Here is a 21,735-nt window from a genome sequence, read left to right on the forward strand (position 1 = left end):
AGAGATGAGCCTAAATGACATCACTTTTGATAAATACTAATATGACCTTTTTTTTTTCACTCCCCTAATCTCTCTTTATTGCTACCATTTACATCTCTGTTATGTTTGCTTTCTCCACACTCCTTGTATTTCTTCTTCACTGTAATACACAATCATTCTTCAGAATAACTAAGAACAAAAAGAAGTAAAAAAAATTGGTGAACGTCTAGCCAGTGACTTTATCTATTTGTATGCCAGTAAGGCTATCATCCTTGTCTTTGAGTACCAACCTTTAAGGACAGGGATTTTATCAGTTGGATTCTATTCCAAAACAGTGAACCTTCCATGGTAGTGATTTCTTATTCCATACAAAGCAGAACAGCACTTCCAAATAGCAATTTCAACGTCATAGATCAGATATCTATAGGATGATTCAGTTATAATAAAAAAGAATGCTAACATATTTCTTTCAAGTATTGTTTTCTTGCAGAAATTTTAAATCTCCTCACAAATAGTCACTTAGAGCCTTTGATGTTTTATATGCACTTTTCAGGCTGTAAAACAGACAAAAGTGATTTTATGCATTACGGTCTAGTGATTTAGTGTCTGAACTGAAACATACAGGTTATACTGTTATCTACCACTGGTATAAATAAATCCCAAACTTGGTGTCTTTTCAAGTGCCCAACACTGCAGGATCAGTACCTCAAAGTCTGAAGAGATGTCTGCTGTCTTACGGACTCCATGTACACTGTTATAACCTGATGGTGCATCATTTAATGAAAAATCTCGTTCATACAAATCTAAGCAGGATCCAAGTGCCACATCACAAACTGCAAGGAGTCGGGTTCCATCCATTTCACTGGGTGAAGAATACTTAATACTGGCACTATATGTAAAAAAAGATCATGCACATTTTATTAAAATTGATTTTAAAGTAAAGCTTCTAGGAGTTTAAGAATACACAAATACTTTTGAACAGATGAACATGAAAGAAATAATAATTAAGTTACCTTAAGAGTATTAAACATATATCTACTTAATTTGCAAAGTAAAAAGAAAACACAAAGGATAATATCAAAAGATATTGCCATTATTCAGACCTAACAGAATCACTGAAGTAAATGCCACTTCCCAGATTTCCAATGTCAGTTCTTTCCAGGCCATGATCTTCAACAACCACTTTTGGCAAGAGGAGTCCTCTAGAGAAAAAATAAGTCACACAATGAATGAAGTTCAAAATACTTTTGCACAAAGTATGTGGGCTAATACACGTTGTGCAATTATGAACTACAGAGGATTAAATCAAAATACACTTTACAAAAACCCTACATAGAGACTCAAGGCAAGTAAAGTCTATTCATCAAAAAATAAATCCCAAAGCCATATGAATCACCAAGACACTGACTACATAAGCTATGAAGACTGTTTGCTTTTTTCATTCAGCAGAAAAGCAACGCATTTCCCAGACTCATTACTATGCCTGAGTGAATCCATAGAATTGTCATAAAACCAGATATTCCATTATTCCAGGAAATCATGATCATCTAAAATTATTTCAGATAAAGTGGTCATCGGTAAATAATGTGGAAGTGGACAGGAAGACAAGAACTGGAAGGAGGACATCATTAATGGAATTCTTTCCTAAAACAGCGTAAATTATCCACACAGCCATTACTCTCCTACTCTCTCCATTTTGTCATCTTTCATCTGGATTTAAACTACAGTCCTCCTCATCATAACCAAATAGCTCCATCTCAATGCTAATCCAGCTGGAAAGTAATCACATTTATCATTACAAAAGAATGATCCCTCCCAGGGTTCTGTAGAAGCATATGAATGGTTATATAAATGTTAACAGTAAAAATTAGGTTAAACATAATGTAAAAGAGTTTCACAAAAAAAGCGTTTTTAAAAATCAAAATATATTTAGTTATAGATAATTAAACCTAACCCAATGTCACAAAAAAAGGGGAATGTAAATTTTTACCTGGAAAGAATTCCCATGAAATTGCGCACAGATGATGCATGGAATAAGGATCGAATATTTCCAAGACTGCCCAGAAATTCTGCTGTTTCACTTACTCTGCCAACACTATACACCTGTAAAATTCTCACTGGACAGTCACTGCAAGAAATTTGAAACGATCTTTGACTCAGAAAATTTGTTTAAGAACGATCTACTGCTAAGAGATAAAGCCTTGTAGTAAATCTCAAAGTAACATTCAATCTTTGGTTTTGGTTGGCAATTTGGGAGGCAAAAAAATAAGTTAACAGCAATAAGAGAAAAAATAAGATAACTGCAATTACTGAAAACAGCAGAGATATTTAAAACCTATGACTAAGTTCAAGATTCATTTAGACACTTAGGAAGAAATAAAATCTGTGATTTCATACTTAAAGTCAGATCAAATTATCTCATTTGATATTTTGGAACCTAAATTCAAAGATGTGATGTATAAACCCCATATAACTCTATGCAGAGCAGACTCTGGTATTATAGAAATTATTGCCAAATCTATCTTGTACTAAAAATTCTCCTACTGCGAATACTCAGATAACTCACCATCTTGGCTGAACCATAAACATCTTAGAATATTCAGGTTATCTGAATGTAGCAACTTGAACTTCCCAATTAAGAAATACACTTGAGAGGAGGAAAGCTTGGGTTGCAATCCCACCTCCAGCAAGATTTATGCATTTTACATACAGTAGTTACTGGGCAGAGCACACACTGGGATTCATGTCCTTCTCTTGTGATTACACTAAGCAACAGATTCAGACTTCTTTCCATTTTTCTTGCCAGCTTAATGCTTTATCTAGCTACTTGCATAGAGGTCCAAGTGGGAAACAGTGTGCTCACCACCTGCCCTCTGCTTTACCAGTCTGCTATGTACATGTCTTTGGAACATGCTTCCTCAGATGACAGAGCATGGACTAAGGACTGGGTTGCTCAAGAGTGGCAAGGTAGCGATGCCTTAAGAAATACCCAGAAGATAATATTAGGATTCCAGGATTCCTGGCTGTCACACAGTGGGGAACCTTAGGATTTACAAAACAACTAAGTAAAGGACTTAGGGATTGCAATTTTAAATTTAGATAAATAAAGTAGGCAGTACACTTGGAAAGTAAAAGCAAATCAAACCTTTGCTTACAAGTCAAAGCTCCATGCTTTTAAGATTTAATAAACTTCAGCCAGTCTTGAGTTCCTAAATGCTAAAACAATATTGGTAAATAAGACAGTTTCTTTTGTATTTTTGAATGCTTTACTCAAACAGTATGGCTTCTCGTGTTGAGGATTACAGATACATTACATCCTAATTTATAAACACGCCATATGAACTTTAATTTTTTTTGAGAGAGAGCTTGGGCCCTGAGCCTTTAGCATGCTTCTACTGCAGTTGAAATTTTTTTGAGATTGCTTTTAGTTAAAAAAACTAAGGTTGCAAATGCAAAAACTGAAAGGGACTAAATGATCTCTAATTCTTCGAATGTAATTATGCTTTATTATCTGTTGTATAAGAATAGAGACAAAATTTTGGGTGAACAATCCCATGCTTGTAACTAGTTAGATGATCATTGAGCCTATGAGTTAGTTTATAGGCCCTAAATTTGATAACTGTGATCCAGAAAGAGCAGTCCAGTGGGTTCACATAACAGCTAATTTCCAAAAGGCTTACTTAATTGGTTCTGTCTCAAAGAACTGTAAGGTGGAATTGAGTCACATAAACTCTTTCTATTAATTTTAAATGACTTCATTAAGACAAAATGTCAAGTACTCACAAGTACTGAACTTTGCCAAAAACCAACAGAAGGTTGCATGTTTGAGCACAGCGCTCCTTCCATATTTGAGCAATTCGTATTTGGGTACAACTGCTTAGTAACCAGTAGTTGCTAGGGTTTAGGCCTTAGCAAGGGCCTGAGCTGCTTAACACTACATTTACTCAGTAAAAAACTTGAAGTGACTCGCTCTCTCTATAACTGCCTGAAAGAAGATTGCACCAAGGAGGACATTGATCTCTCTTCTCAGGTGACAAGTGATAGGACACGAGGCAACGGCCTCAAGTTGCACCAAGGGAGGTTTAGATTGGGTATCAGGAAGGATTTCTTCTTGGAAAGGGTGGTTAGGCACTGGAACGGGCTGCCCAGGGAGGTGGTGGAGTCACCATCCCTGGAGGAATTTAAGAGTCATGTGGATGTGGCTCTTAGGGACAGGGTTTAGTGGTGGACTTGGTGTTAGGTGATGGTTGGACTTGATGATCTTAAGGGACTTTTCCAACCTAAATGATTCTATATAGCTGAACTGAAGCCCACTCCATTCTTCTATCATCAATGATCTAACCATTGATTATTCAATTTCTAGAACGACATTCTCTTTAAATTTATTTCTCCATGTTTACCCATTTTTAAATTTCATTAGTTAATCAAAAAACACAGGGTACCCAATCAGAAGCCAATGTCAAGAACATTAAATAGAATAATAGGCAAATCCACAGAATAAATTCCCAGAAATACATGTTTTTCATACAACTGAAAGCTACCTGAAAAGGGACATCAAGTTCTGTAGATAATAAAAAGATGACCAGGTAGTCCACCCCTGCTCCCCACCTACTCCATCATATTTATTCTAATAATACACAGAAAGAAATATTTGTTTTTCTCAGCAACCCCCCAAGTTTTATTTTGATGTTCACTTTCCCTGTATTCTATAAAATACCTGGAAATAAATATAGCAAAACAGAATGAACAAGCCTAAAAGCCATATATCTTCTTTAAATAGCTCCTATATATAGACAGCTTTTCACAATTTAAAAAGGGGAAAAAATTAACAATATTCTCATTTTCAGTTTTCTGATTTTTTTTCAGTTGGTTCTAGTATAGGTTACGGCAAATATGCCTGCTCTGCAATCCCATTAGTTTGACACTGCATAGTAACAGAACCTAATAATTCAGTCCTTTTTAGAGGCATTTTGTGCACCATACCTTGCATGTTACCACAATCATTGCGCAACCGTTAAACACTCACTTGTAATTGTTTTTTAACACTTGCTGTGCAACATTGAGAAATTCATCACTCATTGGATCAACAGCTTCAATCTTGCACCTCAGGGCCTGGTATTTGGCCAAAGATGTTGGGTTTGGGCATGACATATTCGTTTCTTGTATATTAAGCATGTCTCGGATGAGCTGGAAAATAAAGACAGAAATTTATGAATACTTGCTACATTTTAATTAAGAAACCACACAAAAAAGACTAAATTAGATAAAGTGACAGTGCAGCAACAACAAAAAGAATATGGAAAAGAACATTTCCACTCGCTAGATAACAAGTGGAACATGAGCAAACAGCTGTAGAATCCCATGAAAACAAAACAGAAGAAAAAAGATATGCAGGTGATAAATTGTTTCTATACAACCGCAAATCAAGCTTTGCATCGAGCCTGCTCATAACAGCTCCAGGGACCAGTATTTGTGCTTGGATACCATTTTGCTTTTGCGGCAATCCTGACTTACTAGAATCTTATCATATTGTCCCTGATGCCCCTGTCCAGTCAGGGTGATAGCACAAGGCATCCATGTACTTTTCTCAGATCAAGAGAAAGGACATCTAACTTAAAAAAAATATGTAATGCTAAACTTCACTGAGTCATGGGAAAACTTTATAAGACATAGTAGTTTTTTGACAGCAGAAGGCTTCCAAGGTTAAAAGCGCTATTATTATTCTTTTAGAACGATAGAGAGCCACCTTCTCTCTACCTCTCCCCCTTTATTTTTTGTGACTTACAGAGGACTGACTTCTGTATATCCTTTGCCAAAACCAAGAAGTATCTCTGGCAGAATCTATGGAATTTACATTATAATTGTAATACAAGGAGAAAATTTGAGTTTGCTCTATAGTTACAAGTATGATGTAGTTGTCAGGGCCCTGAATGCCTCACCTCTCCTGAAACTCTGGCTGCTTGAGATTAGAACTAGCTTTGACAGTGAAGCTGTGGGGCCTGAAAGAGAGCTGTGGGAAGACTCGGTGGAGTTCTGTCCCTTCTCTGCTCAAGAGATGCCTTTACGCTAAGGCTTTTACCCTTGGTTTCTTGGCTGAGCTATGTTGCAGACATGTCTACATCCAGCCTTGTATGTCCTCGGTTCTGACTCAGATCCTGTGGACTTGAGTTCCCAGTTTGACCTTGGACCAGCTGGACAAGCTCATGATGAGGGGGCAATGTGGATCGTTGTCTGACCCCGTTAACTGTCACCAGCAGTCACTATCTGCTGCTCTGCTCCTAACTGGGTACTGCAGTACTTCCCTGTCAGTGCAGTGACTGCTCTGGCCTTGCTCACTTTCACCCCTAGCCCCGGTCACCTGCCCTTGCTGCTCTCTGACAGCTGCTGGATGCAAGGGCTGCATCTGTGTGCACACTCAGCACACCTCGTCATCAGTTCTCCTGGCAGAGTAACTAAATTCCTGCCTGACTGAACTGCTACACAACTTAAAAATGAAGGAAGTGACTAATTAATGCAGAAACTGTGAGGGGGAGACGTGGTGGGGATCCTTGGAGATTCCCCTAGGCAGGGCTGTTGTGCTTAGACCAACTGATAGATGCTATTTGCAGTCCAGGGAAGTCCCTCAAGCACTTTGTGCTGTAGATGTAGGAACAGACCAATAGACAGATAATTTTAAATCATCTTTTGAAACTGTTCCTGCATACATGGGAAAGGAAAGGTCATGAAGAACAGTCTTTGTACATAGTTAAAATAGCTTAGAAGTATTTTGTATGTAGTTTATGCTAGTCAAAAGAAACTGATTATGTGTATGCTGGAGCAGTTGCCAGGGTCAGCAGGATGATAACATCAGTTTCATGTGTCTCATTTAATCCAGCTGAAGATGCCATCATAACAATAATTGCAGTGGAAACTCTGTCACCATCTGGATGGCAATTGATCCTCCTCTTCAACACATTCAGTACCCCCCATGAGCATTACTTTATTCAAAAGATTCCAGTAAATTACTTTTTTTAAACTGACAGTCTGTGACCGTCAATTTATCTACTGAGTGTGTTCAAAATTTGTGTAGCACATTGCAGATTGGGGCTTACTGTCAGTTTGGAAAAGTTACCTGGCACAGGTCCTGTTTTCTAGATAACAGCTTTTTGGAAACTTTATAGTCTATTTCAGTTTTGTGACGTATAAGTTCATAGAATTCCATCATCATCTCTTGTAGCGCTGCCTCACCAGCTCCCTCAGCCAGTCCATTCTTTACCTGGAGCAAAATACCTTCTGCTTTGCTCACCTTTAAGAGAAGAGATTATTAAGCTGAAAGCCATTGCAAAATTACTGGTAGAACAGAAAGCAACAAATACTGAAATGGATAATTTGATTCCATGTTGAAATAAAACTTGAACTCTTTGTTAATGCAATATCCACCAAAAATGTACTTACATCTCAGATATGAAAATAGTTTTTAGAAGTCAGACATTATTCTACCCTTATACTGGGCTACTTGCTAAGTACCTTGGAAGAGCTAAGAGGCAGTAAAATAACCCCTCTGAAATAAAACAGAATATGAATCAGATTGAAAGGTAATGATACTTAACATCCCATTGACTCATATTGTTAGCTTTAATACATTGATGAAATAACTACACATATTAGATGATAATAAATTTCTTACTAAATTTCTAACTGCATTAGTTTATCCTAAAATACATAAAACAGAGTAGAAATACTATTTATAAAATGCAACCTACTGATCAAAAGAAAGTAATGAGTCATTCTAGGCAGTTTCTCTAGACAGATACTCTATATATTTGCTTGTGTCTGCATATTAATTCTCAACTGGAAATTTTTTACAGAATGCTCTATGTTATTTTATATTCTTGGGGCAGGAGGAAAAAGGCAAAGTACTCTTAATTTACAAGAGCCATAGGCAACAGCTAGTAAAATGCTGACATTAGAGGCTGCATAACAAAGTCTTACTTCAGTTCAATATTGACCCAAGGCTGGTCTCAGTCTCACAAAGGCCTTCAGAAAAAAAATGGAAAGTTAATCTAACCGAACAGCAACCCACTTCTTTGTTTCAAATATCCAGAGATTTTTTCTTTCTACACAAATGCTATTTCTCTGGCAAACTAATTATAAGCGGGCAAAGGTAGTGAAAACAGTATTAGCATTTTCTTACAAATCATTGCGTCTTTTAGGTTTATGATTCAGCTTTTTCAAAAACTACCAATGATCAAACATTATTTATCAAATTATCAACTATTTGTCAAATTTCACCTACCCAAAATATGGTAGGAATCTTGATATTGAAACAATTGCACCTCATAGAAAACATCTACAACAAACAGAATTTCCTTTGTCCTTGCTGATTTATGAAATACACTCACTACCGTCTCTGAGTAAATGTATAAAGCATCACTAATATACCACTTACTCATCACAACCTACATGAATGTATACTTCCATATCAAAAACTGAAAGAAATATTCTCCTACCATAAATCAATTGAAGAGAATCAAAAGTGTCTTATGTACGAAGATCAGGGCAAAGTCATTCTAGAATTAGGGAACTTCTACTGGCAAAGCTCTTCCAATTTAAAACCAACCTAATCTCCAAATATTTTTTCCTCCAGTATTAACAGAGATGAAGAAAATCCTGCTGTCAAGCAGCTATGACTTAAATTATACAAACTTAAATCACATGAATAAACATTAGCCTCCTAACTGTTTAGGAAGGAAAGCAAAACCACTGAGGTATGTGGAAAAAAAAAAGGATTAAATGAACCATAGAGTTAACAGAGGGATGGATAGGCAATTTCTTTCAATAACAGTTGTAATATCCAAAGGCCTTCATGAGATGCCATATGTTAATTATATGTGTCATCTGATAATACAGACATGGACTATAATTAAAACTATTTTTTCTAATACAAGAGAATGTCTGACTGAAATATGGTTACCCGATGTAATTGCCAGTTCCAATCTGAAACAGAACATTCTTGTTTGCTGGGGAAAAAATTACTTATAATAGCGTTTATGTATGGGTCCTCATGGAGTAACAAGAATAAACTTACATCATTTAGACTTATGTTTTTTACTGATTCAAATAGCAGGCTATCCAGGTGGCCAAGAGCTTCTGCCCAGATCAGTTCCACAAAATCACTAACTTGCTGGCATATAGCACTTGAATTTATGGATTCTTCTAGAAGTAACTGTAGTAAAACAAACACAATTCAGTGGAAAGACAAAATGCAACAGGAATTTTCCTATTCTGATGAACAATATACATCCATGCCTAATATAATTTCTTCAGTTCCATCAACTTGAAGGGAAAGTTTGCCTTTTTAACTCTTTCAGGTGAAGAGCATGGCAGGCAAGTGGCCATGATCCATCTTGAAAATTAAGACATAACATCTTGGAATTAAGTTGATGTTTGGTATCTTTAACATTATATTGTATTATCAGGTATAAGGACGTAATAGTTTTACACAGCTGGTAAAAGAACAGATGGTTCAAAACGGCCAGTGTTATAAAACACTGGAGATACTGTAACTATAGATATAATTCTCTGTAAGAAAGCTGTGGTGGGAAAGACATTATTACTGTGAAAATAAAAAATTGTAGTAAAACAACAGGAGAGTACAAAGGTGATGAGTTTCAGTGCAATTCATACATTCAATAAAAGTTATGAAAACAGATTTTCTTATCTGAGGAACATTGTTAAAAGTATTTACTTAAGCTTTTTATCGTTGTTCTTCAACTCCAGCAACTTCCACTAAACTTGATGACATTAAACAATTAGCACACATTTGGACATGCTACATTACTTGTTTATATGGCAACAGCCATACAGCTCCTGAGATCACCAGATGATGTATGTGGGCCATTGCTGGATATATTCTCTGTTCCAGTTGTGCCATAAAATAGAAGTTAGCCATGGTGGAAGAGAGAAGTAGATGAAGTACAGTGAGAAAGTAAATGGGAAAAAACTTTCTGTCACAGTGCAAATATTTTAAATAGCAGTAAAACATTGTCTGAAAACTACTTTAGGGAGCAGAATCCAACATCTATTGCCACTGGAGGGAGTCCTGTTACTGATTTCAGTAAGATCTACACCAAGCCTATGACATCTGTATAGTGTGCAAAATAGTTATGACAAAGTGATAATTTTGACATAATAATTTTGGTTGCTGTATTAGTATATCCTTTTTTTAAAAAAAAAGTTGGTGATGAACCTACATAGAAGACAAAATGATAGTGAATACGATTGTATTTGCTTTTACTGTGTTTAAGTGCTTTGAAGATTTTCTTAATATTCCTAAAACAATTTCAAAACTTTTACATATAAACAATTTCCCTTAGCCTATGACTGTATCACTGTAATCTAGACAGTGTTTACCACATTCAGAAACTTAGAAACTAAAACAAATAATTAAGAACAGAAAAGTGTAAACAAGTGAATTGTACAAGCCTTTTGCAATTTTGTAGAAGCCAAACATTCTGCTTCAGGTGGAAAAGTTTCTCTGAGCAGGAAGTCCTGGCTCTTCAGATTCGCCACCAAAATATCATAATTTTCTCTTATTTCTTCAGCAGTTTTATTTACTATAAATTGTTTATTATTCTGTAAATTGAAAGAGTAAAGTTAGTTGGAGAAACTATACATAGACTTATAGAATCAATTTTACCAGACACTGTGCTAACAGCTGACAAATCCACACTTAATTTTTGGCTTGTGGTTTATCAGGCTTCTGGCCAGGCAGTACTTTCATGAGGGTTCGTGGGACATAAAGAACAAGCACAGGGCTTCATATACAAGCCTCACAGTGACAAGTTAGTTTCATCTAAATGTGTGCTGGAATAATGTTTTCTATTGGTTGAGATATTCCAAATCCATCCCTGATACAGCTCCTTTGACTTGAATTTAGTGTTGCTACAATAACGCAGACTATCAGAGCTATACCAGAGCGCATACGTAACTTTTACTCCGAGAAATGTCCTTAGGCTGCCCTCAGGACAGGCTTTTCTGTCTCTCAAAAGTATGCCCACGCTATCATTCCTTGTAGCATTTTTGCAGTTAAACATCACACAGTTTAGATGTTACCAGGAACATGCATGTATCTGAGGGAGATGCACCCAGGACCATGCTGTGTTGCTGCCAAGCTCCAAAGCAGCTCTTTTGAGAGTTGTACGCAAACACACGGAGTAGAGAAGCCAAATATGAATCAAACTTCTTATGATAAAGCTAATAGAAGGACCTCCTACTATCTACATGTAAGAATCAGCCTGCAGGTAAGAATGAAGAGCACGTAAAGCTCTCTGGGACAGGAGTGGTCAATGTGCATAAAGAAACAAACAGGTAACGTCAACGAGTGGCTCATACCTTGGTTCCAGTTGAAGCACTGAAGTGTGCATACAGTCGGAACAGAAAGTCATACTGTTCTTGGGTGCACTGTAATTCAATAACTACAAAATCTTTGCTTCCCTTGGAGTTAATCTGAATGGAGAGAGAAATAAAGACCCCGCCCCCCATTTAATGCTTAAGTATGTTTCATTTATGTGATATTGCACCAAATACTTCCCCCTGTCCTACTTATTTTTTCACCCCATTGAGAACCACAAATTCTAGGGCTTAAAAAAAAACAAACAAAATTATTCATTATTTGTATCATCGTAACGAGCACAAGCTCCTCTCAGGGCTTCCTGTATGATTCCATCATTTCTGTGCTTTAAAAGCCTTTTTAATGAAAATGCTTAACATTTAAGTTAGATTTAACACATAACAGCCATAATAACATATATCTAGTCAGAAGGATACACGTATTATTCTACTGCAATACTTTGGTGAGAACACTACACCAATAACAGGAGTTCTATGTTGGTAGAATTAGGCTGCACTGAAAGACAGAAAGCATTGAAGCACTTTTCAGTACTCCTCTTTGTATTGCAGAACATGATAACATAAAAGCGTGATTGCCGTTGTGTATAAAACTGCAAAACTTCTACTCGTCTACTGATTATCCTACATTCTGTCACAGTAAGAGAAAGGCTTACTTTTTCAAGGACATTGTATTTTGCAACTTCAAAATCTTGAGGGAAAAAAGGAGCATCCTGATCATTTTCAGTGTAAAATCTGGAATGGAATCAGAGCAATTGAAGCCACAAATGCCCAGTAAATACTGTGTTTTAACAGGCTGCAACATCACACTAAAGTAAGAATTAATATAAGAACATAAATCTGTTTTTCAGCAGCAAAATAAAAACAGAAAAGTTTTGAGAAATAAAATCCCACAGTGACAAACTGCTGACCTACACTAGTAGGCCCGAATGTCTGGTGTAAACTTGAAGATGAAGACTAGATTTCAATCTTCATCCTTTAGAAAAACTCTGGAAGCAAGAAAATACATAGATTTTCATTGCCTGACTGCATGTTAATTTTTTAACATCTTTTAACCTGCGCTCCCTGATGTTAATTCCTCTCTTATTCTTGATTTTCACATTAACGTATATACTTGTAGTCATATCCTTCAGCATCGGGACTTTTAGACATAACTTCTACTAAATTCCCTGAGAGTAACTAAATACCTTCCCTATCACTGAACAGCAGTCTCTGAAAGTGAAAGCTGCATTTTATTCACTCATTTTAAAATAAGAGCATTGGAGCTGGCTTTGTTCCTTTAATTCAATAATTGGTAAAAGTTAGAACAATACTGTTTCCCTATCAAATAAGGGCAATCTCATGATCTTGATTTTCAGCTCTCCCAAGAATTTTCACGGGAGAGAGAGATGCCTGACACTTCTAAAAACAATAAACTGGACTGGATAGCAAATAAAAGCCCGGGTGACCAAACTAATAAAAAAATACGTGATGATAAACGGCTGCTGAGTTGGTAGAAGCTTTGCATCCATTAAGGAGCTGGAACGTAGGTGTTTACTGAGACGGAAAAATGTAAAATCAATTTCCACAGTCAGATTCAAAGGTAAAAAAGGTAGAAGTAGTTATAAACTCATACAGATGGTATAGAAAATGAAGAAAGAATAACTTTTTCCTTCACTACACTGTTGTTAAGGTACTAAACAATCTCCAGAAGAGATCTTGACCGCTGAAACAGATTGGAAAGTTTATTTTTTTCTTTGACATAAATATCAACATAGGTGTATCAAAACACATATTTAATTTTATCATTTTACCTGAGTGTCCCTACTTTGAACGCAATTTTCTTGTCACTTTCTGCTATAACAGTAGGATTGAGGTCACTGCTTTCATTTTGATTTGTGGCATTTTTGTTTTCAGAAGATGACAGGTCTTCCAAACCTGCAATCAAAACATTTATTTACTTGGTAGAGTATCTGGGTTTTCTAATCTAATTTAACCTAGGATCACCTCTCTTGACCTGCTGGCAATGCTTTCCCTAATGCAGCCAAGAACACTTTTAGCCTTCTTAGCTCCAGTATTGGTGGCTCATGTTCAACTCAGTGACCCCCAGGTCCTTTCCTGCACAGCTGCTTTCCAGCTGGGTGGCTCCCAGCATGGCCTGGTGCCTGAGGTTGTTCCTCCCCAGGTGCAGGGTTTTGTACTTCTTCAGGTTTTTGCCAGCCCATTTCTCCAGCCTGTTGAGGACCCTTTGGATGGCAGCATGACCCTCTGGTTTATCTGCCACTCCTCCCAGTTTCGTGCCCTCAGCAAACTTGCTGAGCGAACACTCTGCCCCATCATTCAATGAAGACATTGAAGAGGACTGGACCCAGTATTGACACCTGAGGTACTCTGCTTGTTGCTGGCCTCCAACTAGACTTTGCATCACTGATCACTGTCCTCCGGGCCTGGCCATTCAGCCAGTTTTCAATCCACATTGCTGTCTGCCTCTCCAGCCCATAGTTCAATAGCTTGTCTATGAGGATCTTATCGGATACAGTGTCAATGGCCTTCCTGAAGTCTAGGTAGACAACACCCACTGCCCACCCCTCATTTACCAGGCCAGCCGTTTCATTTTAGAAGCTTATCAAGTTGGTCAAGCATGATTTCCCCTTGGTGAATCCACGCTGACTACTCCTGATAATTTTCTTGTCCTTCATGTGCTTGTAAATGGGTTTTAGGATTTTTTTTTCAGAAAAAAAATCTTATTTATATCAACTTTATTCCCAATATCCATGGTTGCTGATTTCTTAAAACTTGATTTGAAATATTGACCTTCCGAAACATTCTTTCCCAAAGTAACTGATAGATGGCTACACCATGCCAAATATACCTACCGTGTCTGTCTGGCCATTGGTCAGAAGTGTCGCCCTGTGATGTATTAACCTCATACGCATTAGTTGGCAAAAGCTTCCCATTTTCAACCGATTTCCAAATGAAATCTGCATATACAACAGGCAGCTGATATTTCCGAATAGTTTTTAGATCATGACAACTGAGGACGTCAGCAGTATCCACAAGAACATGTGTACACTGAAAGACAGGTTACAATTACAACTGTTAGGCATACACAACTACAAAATTAATCCAAACATTGTTTATTTGCAACCCATGCTGGTAAAATCCTAGAGTCCAAAGGAAACATTTTAAACACAACCTTTTTGGATCAAATTTCTAATTCAGAGACATGATAGCTCTACACTTCCTCCATAGACAACAGAGAGACTAAAATATGGCTAACTTCAGATCATACCCATCTTTCTACAGTAATTACAGAGATATGAGGGCAGACAAGTGCCTAATGTTCTGTAGACCTTTTAGCAGCACACAGGAGGTCCAGTAACAGGCCAAGCTCTATAGTGGCCAACTAGTTATAAATCCAATACTCTTTGGGATAACAGGATAAAAAAAAAAAGCTGGGCAGAGTCCTGAACAATCATAATATGCTTTGGTAGCCTGATAAAGAACCTTACACTGCTTTACTGGAATCACATTTATGCTGAAAGTTTAAACTTTCTGCATAGTTTTGATGGTAGAGCTCAAAGGGTTGTAGTCAATGGGGCTGTACCTGGCTGGTGTCACTAGCGGTGTTCCCCAGGGCTCAGTTCTAGGGCCAGTTCTGTTCAACACTGTTATCAACGATCTGGATGCAGGAGTGGAATGCATCCTCAGCAAGTTTGCTGAAAATAATAAACTGGGAAGTGCTGCTGACTCTCTGGAGGGATGAGGAGCCTTGCAGAGGATCCATTGGAGCATTGAGCAATACTCAACAGCACAAAGCTCAACAAAGGAAAACGCTGGGCGCTGCACCTGGGACAAAGTAATGCCAGACACAGGTACAGACAGAGAAACGAGGCTGGAGGGCAGCTCAGAAGAAAGAGATTTGGGGGTGCTGGTTGACAGCTGGCTCAGCATGAGCCAGCAGCATGCCCTGGACAAACCACATTTTGGGGTGCATTAAACACAGCATAGCCAGACGGTCAAAAGAGGTGATTCTCCCACTACATTTAGCATTGGTCTGGCCCCACCTTGAACCTTGTGTGCAGTTTTGGGCCCCACAACATAAAAAGGATGTTAAGGTACTTGAAAGCATCCAGAGGAGCGCAACAAAGCTGGTAAAAGGGCTGGAGGGGACACCACCCACTAGATCATGTTCCTCAGGGTTTCATCTAACCTGGTCTTGAAAGCAGTTTAGAAGATCCTGAATTTAGAGGGCAAAGAAATCCATCACGTCTTTGGAATACTCTTGCTAGACCTCAATATGTTATTCTTCAATTCTTCACTTTCTCCCCTAAACAGGTGTGCATTTTCAGAGTTGCCAGGAAAAGTGCTGGGCTCCAAACAATATAATGTGCCTACGATATTCCTTTGCTTCACACATTCCTTTGCATTCCTTTTCTTAAAAAAAAAAAAAAAAAAAAAAAAAAAAAAAGAGAGATATTTAATGCCAACTCCTTAAGTTATGCAAAAATCAATCTACAGACTCTTGAGGATATCAAATATGTTTTTTGTTGTTTGTAAAATAACAGTCACCTATGGAAGCTGCGTGCATTAACAGCAGAGTTTAAACTAACTCACTCAGTGCTTTATGAGGAAATGTTACACAAGAGTGAGAGGGAGAAATTAGTTTGCTTAATCATACTCCTCTTAAAATAAGAAAAAAAGTATACAGAGAAAACAAAACAAAAAATCAAAATAAAATGCACTATCTTCTTCCCAAGGTAGATTAGAAGAGCTCTAATATGGCAATATTTATGAGCTTGTTGCAAGTACTAGCTTTGTGGGGGGAGGAAATGAATGTCACTTTCAAGTGGCAGAAGTGACAAGGCACTAACTATGCCTTTGCTATTAAGTTAGATAATCCACTCCCTGACACTGGCACGTGAATATTGCTATGGCATTAGCATGTTCCTTGGCACTTCTAGACTCCACCAACTCACTTCCCCCAGCTTCCATGCATGGTTTGGGAGAGGAACATCGCCATGGCCACTCCCATCAGGCAGGCTGGATGTGGCTGCTCAGCCCTGATGACCAAGAAACTTCATTAGTACAGACGTGGGCCAAGCCATGCTGCCTGGCCACAGTCCCACAAACACTCCTAGGTGCATAATGTGACCTGCTGATTTCATTCCTGTGCACGTCATGATTTATCCATGCTGCTTGTTCAGTATATATTCAAAACAGAAACCTGTATTTAAATTAACAACTGTGATATCACAAACTTCTAACTCTACAACCATCACTTCTCTGTAATCAAATGCTTGCATTAGTATAAACAACAAGACCAAAACCCAATTCAGGGATGTGTCTCCTTATTCAGAGCTTCTGCTCCCTGATGACGTGAGAAGAAAACCAACATGGCAACTTTATCCAGGAAAAAAAGCCTCCCTGATTCTTTTGTAGAGAGAGAATATTGCTCTTATTTTTTCCATGAGACATTTCAGTACTACAGAGCATTAGAATTATAAGCAGAAATACTGAACAGAGAAATAATCTCTACAGTCCTTATTTCTCTACATGAGGCAAGATTAACACTCGACAACACTTACACCACTTGGTATTCTCCTTCTGAGATCTCAGAAATAAATCTAGAACTTACCTTGCGATTAATCACATAATGAATTACTCCACCATTTTCTTTTATACATGCTCTTAGGCTGTTCTTCTCCTGAATGGGCAAGTACCTCACTTTAACAAAGAACACACAGTTTGCAAAGATTGTCATTGCATTCCTGTTAAGACAAAAAAGAGGGGTTTATTTTGACTAAGAAATCTTTCATTCCTACTACCCACCTAAGTAGTTTCTCACCAAATATTCCCTTTTCTACTCTAGGAAGTTCCACAACAAATCCCAGTTTATCAGCATGGCAATCAAATTGACAAAGAACATCTCTTAATCAGTTTTATTCATTTAAAAAAAATGATATGGAAAATTTAGTGTGACCTACATTTTCAGTCAAGTCATGACTTGAACTAATTGTCAAACTCATACCTTGACCTTTTGCAGTTAGTATCCACTGTTAGTAAAGTGGAACGATCTTAGTTTAAACTGGAACAACCCTTTCACACAGTACCTTTATAAAACAACTGCTTTTTTCAAGAACATGAACTATTTTTCATGTTTCTACTCAGTGTTGTACATATAATCTTTAAATAATAATAAAAAAAACATAAACATTTAAAAAGACCTTCAGAAAATTGATCCAGATTAAACACAACCTAACAACAGCAACACAACCCACAAGTATACACCAACAAACAAAGAAACAAAAACAACAACCCAGAACAAGAGATTAGCTTTAATCTAGATCTGTTTTCCGATTGAATTCATTTCTGGCCTAGGGCAAAGATTTACGCAGGCACAAAGGAGTAGCAAAGCACTGAAAGTGATGGAGGAGTAGGAGAGAGATGGATGTAGGGGGACTGCTGTTCTTCTCAGCCATGTCAGCCTAAATTGTCTGTAAAATAAATTGAATAAAAATTGGCTGTGTGTCATTTGTGACAAACTATGCTAAGATACGAGAGGCTGGGAAAGTTTTATTTAAACAGAATTTATGACAACAAAATGTAAAGGCAGTGCCTAGTTTAACCCACTACAATGTATAATCATTGCATATTTATTTTCCTGGACACTCGTGAGTGTAAAGTTATTCTTATTTTAAAAGCCAATGATGAATGATAAAGAAAATTACAGTGTAAATGAGAACACTACACAGAGCACTGAGCTCTTTATACAGCATATGCGTGCCTCGGCACATCACAGCTTTTCCAGGGTTTCAGAGCCTTTCACTGGTAAACAAAAGTGCTAAAACTAAGTGCGAACTAGAGGACCTTGTGACAAAGTGAGTTCACAGAGAACCCAAAACCAGCGTTCCCACTAAACATATTTGAAGCATGGTGTCCAATTCAGTTTTCTCAAAGACATTAAGACAGTATACCACAAAACCACTTTGAGAACTCCTGACGACCAAAAGACTTGCCTTAAATTTGCATTGCTGCTCCAAGCCAAACTGCTAATGCAAACACACTGTTAAGGCTACAGTAAGTAGCACAAAGAGAATGTATGCCTGTAAAACAAAATATTCAGATCATAAATTCTTTTTTTGAATGATTATTTGACTGCCAGTAAACCATGGCCATATCTCAGCTGGGGGGTTAGTATCAGTGTCGCTGGTAAAAAACTGTTTTTACTCTGTTTATATTTCTGGAAGAGCTACTTGATAATGTAAATTTTCCATGGTGACTTAAGGACAAATACTTTTAACTGTGGGATAACTGGAAAGAAAAATGACAATCCAGGGTATTTGGCCTCTCCAATTTTACCCTGGAATCACAGAATGAGGCAAAACAAAAAAGAAATTGCTTGTTTGAAAGTAAACATAATATGAAAGGAAGGCGGTTCTTGTGTTGGCCAAAAATGTCTGAAATTAAGTGCCATCTCTCTTGGACAAGCCATTCAGAGCAAAAATGACATTTCTCCAAATTGACGAGAGCTCCCCCATACACGGCAAACTGTGGTTAAGCTCCTATCCTTCTACTCCTAGAAATAAACAACCACGTTAAAAACCTCAAAAAGGAAAGCAGAAGCTGTTTGAACTACTTTCATTTACCACTTTATATTTTTATGTGCTATGTTAGAACTGTTTCTCTAGTAGTTTCTTAGGACTAAAAGCTAACCTGTCATTGAATTACCCAACAGGTTCTTCTGGTTTAGAAATTCATATTGATCAATTGCACCAAAGCCTTTACAAGGCCAACAAAGCTTCCACATCAAATCTGTTGATTTTTGATTTAGTGTTGAGAGAAAACAACCCAAAAGACCCTAACATGGCAGAGAAAATTTTTAAGTGGCACTGACCATGGCATTTCAGAAGTGGTGTGTTTTAACCCTGGTAAACAGCTAAGCTTACCAGTCCCTCACTTCCCCTCACTCTCAGCTGGATGGGAGGAAGAGAATTAGAAGGGCAAAATTTCGAAACCTCCTGGGTTGAGATAAAGACAGTTTAGGAAAGGAAAAATAAAAACCAGTCAACCAAAAAAAATCACAGCAACAACAAAGAAGGAATACGTGTATTTTCTTACTCTATGGCATGTTTGATTTTCAATGAATGCAAATAAAGATGTTCTTCAGTGCAGTAAAAAAGCTATCAGATGGCCAGCTGCCGTAACTTGAGTTATGAGCAGAAAGGAAGAAGCTGGTCATAGAGAGGGGGCAACGAAATTCATTTGAATTTGAGGTTTCAGGAAAACCTAGAAAATCAACACTATCAGACACATTTTTAAAAAAAAAATATATGTATATAATCTGATCTCATAAAGGTACTCTATAGAAAGGGACCCCAAATCATCTACTACCCTACACATCTGAGAGAACTGGCAACACTGCAGTGACGATACATGCATTTAGGAGAGGCAGACAGCAGATCGAGGATCAAAGGACACATGAAATTATTATATACTTATATTTTGTGGCTCTTGTGTTTTGTTGTCTGGCACTACCAGTGCTTTCAGCATAAAAGTATTCTTTGCTCACACACGCAAAAAAAACCCCTAACTCTTCTTCCTGTATTTTAACTAAGAGGTTTTTGCAAGATACTACGTTATCTGAGGTGGTAATGATCTTTTAAGATGCAGCCATATAACTTGGCTTGGGTAGATTAATTTGTATCATATATACAGGCAAATGTACCACTGCCAAAAGTTTCTCTTATTAAAACCATCTTACTGGTCTGGGCACTGCCTCCCTTTGCACTGGAACTCTGCAGGCACTAGATATTCTCTACAGCAGCTTCTGGATGTTGCTCAAGTCTCCAGAATTTGTCTCCTCGGGAAACAATGAATTCTATTCACACAGCCTTAACACACAGATTATTAGGAGGGTAATGAAATATGTACAAGCTATCGCAAACATCATCCCTACCAATACATCCCTCTTTCACACAGAAACTCGAGAAGCAACTGAATTTGGTAGCTCATACGTGATACAAAACTCCACAAAGATATTTTATATTGCACTTGCTTATGAAAGCTATGCAGCTAATAACTAAGAAAAAAATCTTGAGAGAACTGATCTGTAAATAAGCCGTAGTGTCGACCAGTAAGCAGAAAGCAATGTGAAAACTTGATGGAAGGGCAGATTCACTTCGCTAAGTTTGCCTGCAAATTGAAGACCCCCCTCACCCTTTCTCTGCTCCCAGCATGAGAGCTATTAAATGACCCCGATCCCACTCCTCTCTTTAGGTTTTGGGTGAAAAATTGTTTACACTCACCCGCTCTGGCAGTTCCTCTCCCTGAACAATCTTCCTGCTTCCTCAACAGGGCAAAGTGCAACCGGAGCGCTGGGTGTAGGGAGGTAGGAAGGGCTGGGGCACGCACATACCTGCCTGTGAAATGCCCAAAGGGACAGCGCCAGCAATTGTGACCCTGTCAAATAAATAAACCAAGCAAAGTGCAGCCAACTGAACAATAAGGAGCACCAGCTCTCGCTGTGCTTGAAGGAGGAAACTCACTGTTAAAGTGCAAGTGAGTTTTGAAATACCTTACAGACAGCAGGAAAAGTAGCTGAAGCCTGCGCAGTCCCTCCTCAGCAGTTCTTCCCTCCTCTGAGTGAAGAGGACCTTATTCTCCTTCATTATTGACCACCGAATATTAGCCTCTCTTCTTTTTCCTATTTCCCTAGAGAATCAAACTTCTCGTGGAATTTTAGCAAAGCGTTTGGCTTTACTCCTTTTGAACTGCAAACTTTCCCAAATTCAAAATCAGAATAGAGAATGATTACATATAACGCGTGTGTTGAGAATTAACTGCTAGGAAACACTTTTATAGCTGATAAGAAAGTTATGCAAAGAAAAACTGCTGACAATTGCTTCTGGTTTAATTCTTACAGTTTTAATTTATCTTGGTGGAGATCCATAAGGCCCTAATGACCTCAGAAGAATTTCATGTGAACTTGTAGTTATGTAGCTATGCAGTTAACTTGTAGTTATCAACCTGCAAGTTAGGGATCATTGTTAGCAATGGACAATGCACTGCACTCCTAGCATGGAGAGGGAGCCCAACATAAATTTTGTCAACCAAAACCAGACCATGAACAACCTGGAACCCTGTCAGGCCTTCAGTGTGCAGGAATACTGAAAACAAACCTTTGCTGTGTTTTCACAAGGATGTCAAGGGATTAAACGTAGAATCATAGAATATCCCAAGTTGGAAGGGACCCATAAGGATCATCAAGTCCAACTCCTGGCACCACACAGGTCTACCCAAAAATTCAGACCACATGACTAAGTGCACAGTCCAAATGCTTCTTAAACTCCGACACGCTTGGTGCAGTGACTACTTCCCTGGGGAGCC

The 21,735-nt window shown here is 37.9% G+C and overlaps 1 protein-coding gene across 1 annotated transcript in view; it reads right to left on the bottom strand.

Annotated features, from left to right (window-relative positions):
- Window positions 1-17,110, bottom strand: part of PARP4 (poly(ADP-ribose) polymerase family member 4) — a 43,387-nt gene extending 26,277 nt beyond the window's left edge. The window contains exons 1-12 of the mRNA XM_035542805.1: window positions 16,985-17,110; window positions 14,223-14,418; window positions 13,161-13,284; window positions 12,024-12,102; window positions 11,353-11,466; window positions 10,444-10,593; window positions 9,047-9,184; window positions 7,091-7,264; window positions 5,006-5,166; window positions 1,970-2,107; window positions 1,083-1,181; window positions 685-868 (exon numbers count right to left, since the gene is read on the bottom strand). Of these exons, the coding sequence (XP_035398698.1) occupies window positions 685-868; window positions 1,083-1,181; window positions 1,970-2,107; window positions 5,006-5,166; window positions 7,091-7,264; window positions 9,047-9,184; window positions 10,444-10,593; window positions 11,353-11,466; window positions 12,024-12,102; window positions 13,161-13,284; window positions 14,223-14,418; window positions 16,985-17,110 (1,683 nt within the window). The remainder of the gene's footprint in view (window positions 1-684; window positions 869-1,082; window positions 1,182-1,969; window positions 2,108-5,005; window positions 5,167-7,090; window positions 7,265-9,046; window positions 9,185-10,443; window positions 10,594-11,352; window positions 11,467-12,023; window positions 12,103-13,160; window positions 13,285-14,222; window positions 14,419-16,984) is intronic.
- Window positions 17,111-21,735: the final 4,625 nt, after the last annotated feature.

Source organism: Cygnus atratus, chromosome 1, assembly GCF_013377495.2.
Source record: "Cygnus atratus isolate AKBS03 ecotype Queensland, Australia chromosome 1, CAtr_DNAZoo_HiC_assembly, whole genome shotgun sequence".
Classification (NCBI taxonomy): Eukaryota; Metazoa; Chordata; class Aves; order Anseriformes; family Anatidae; genus Cygnus; species Cygnus atratus.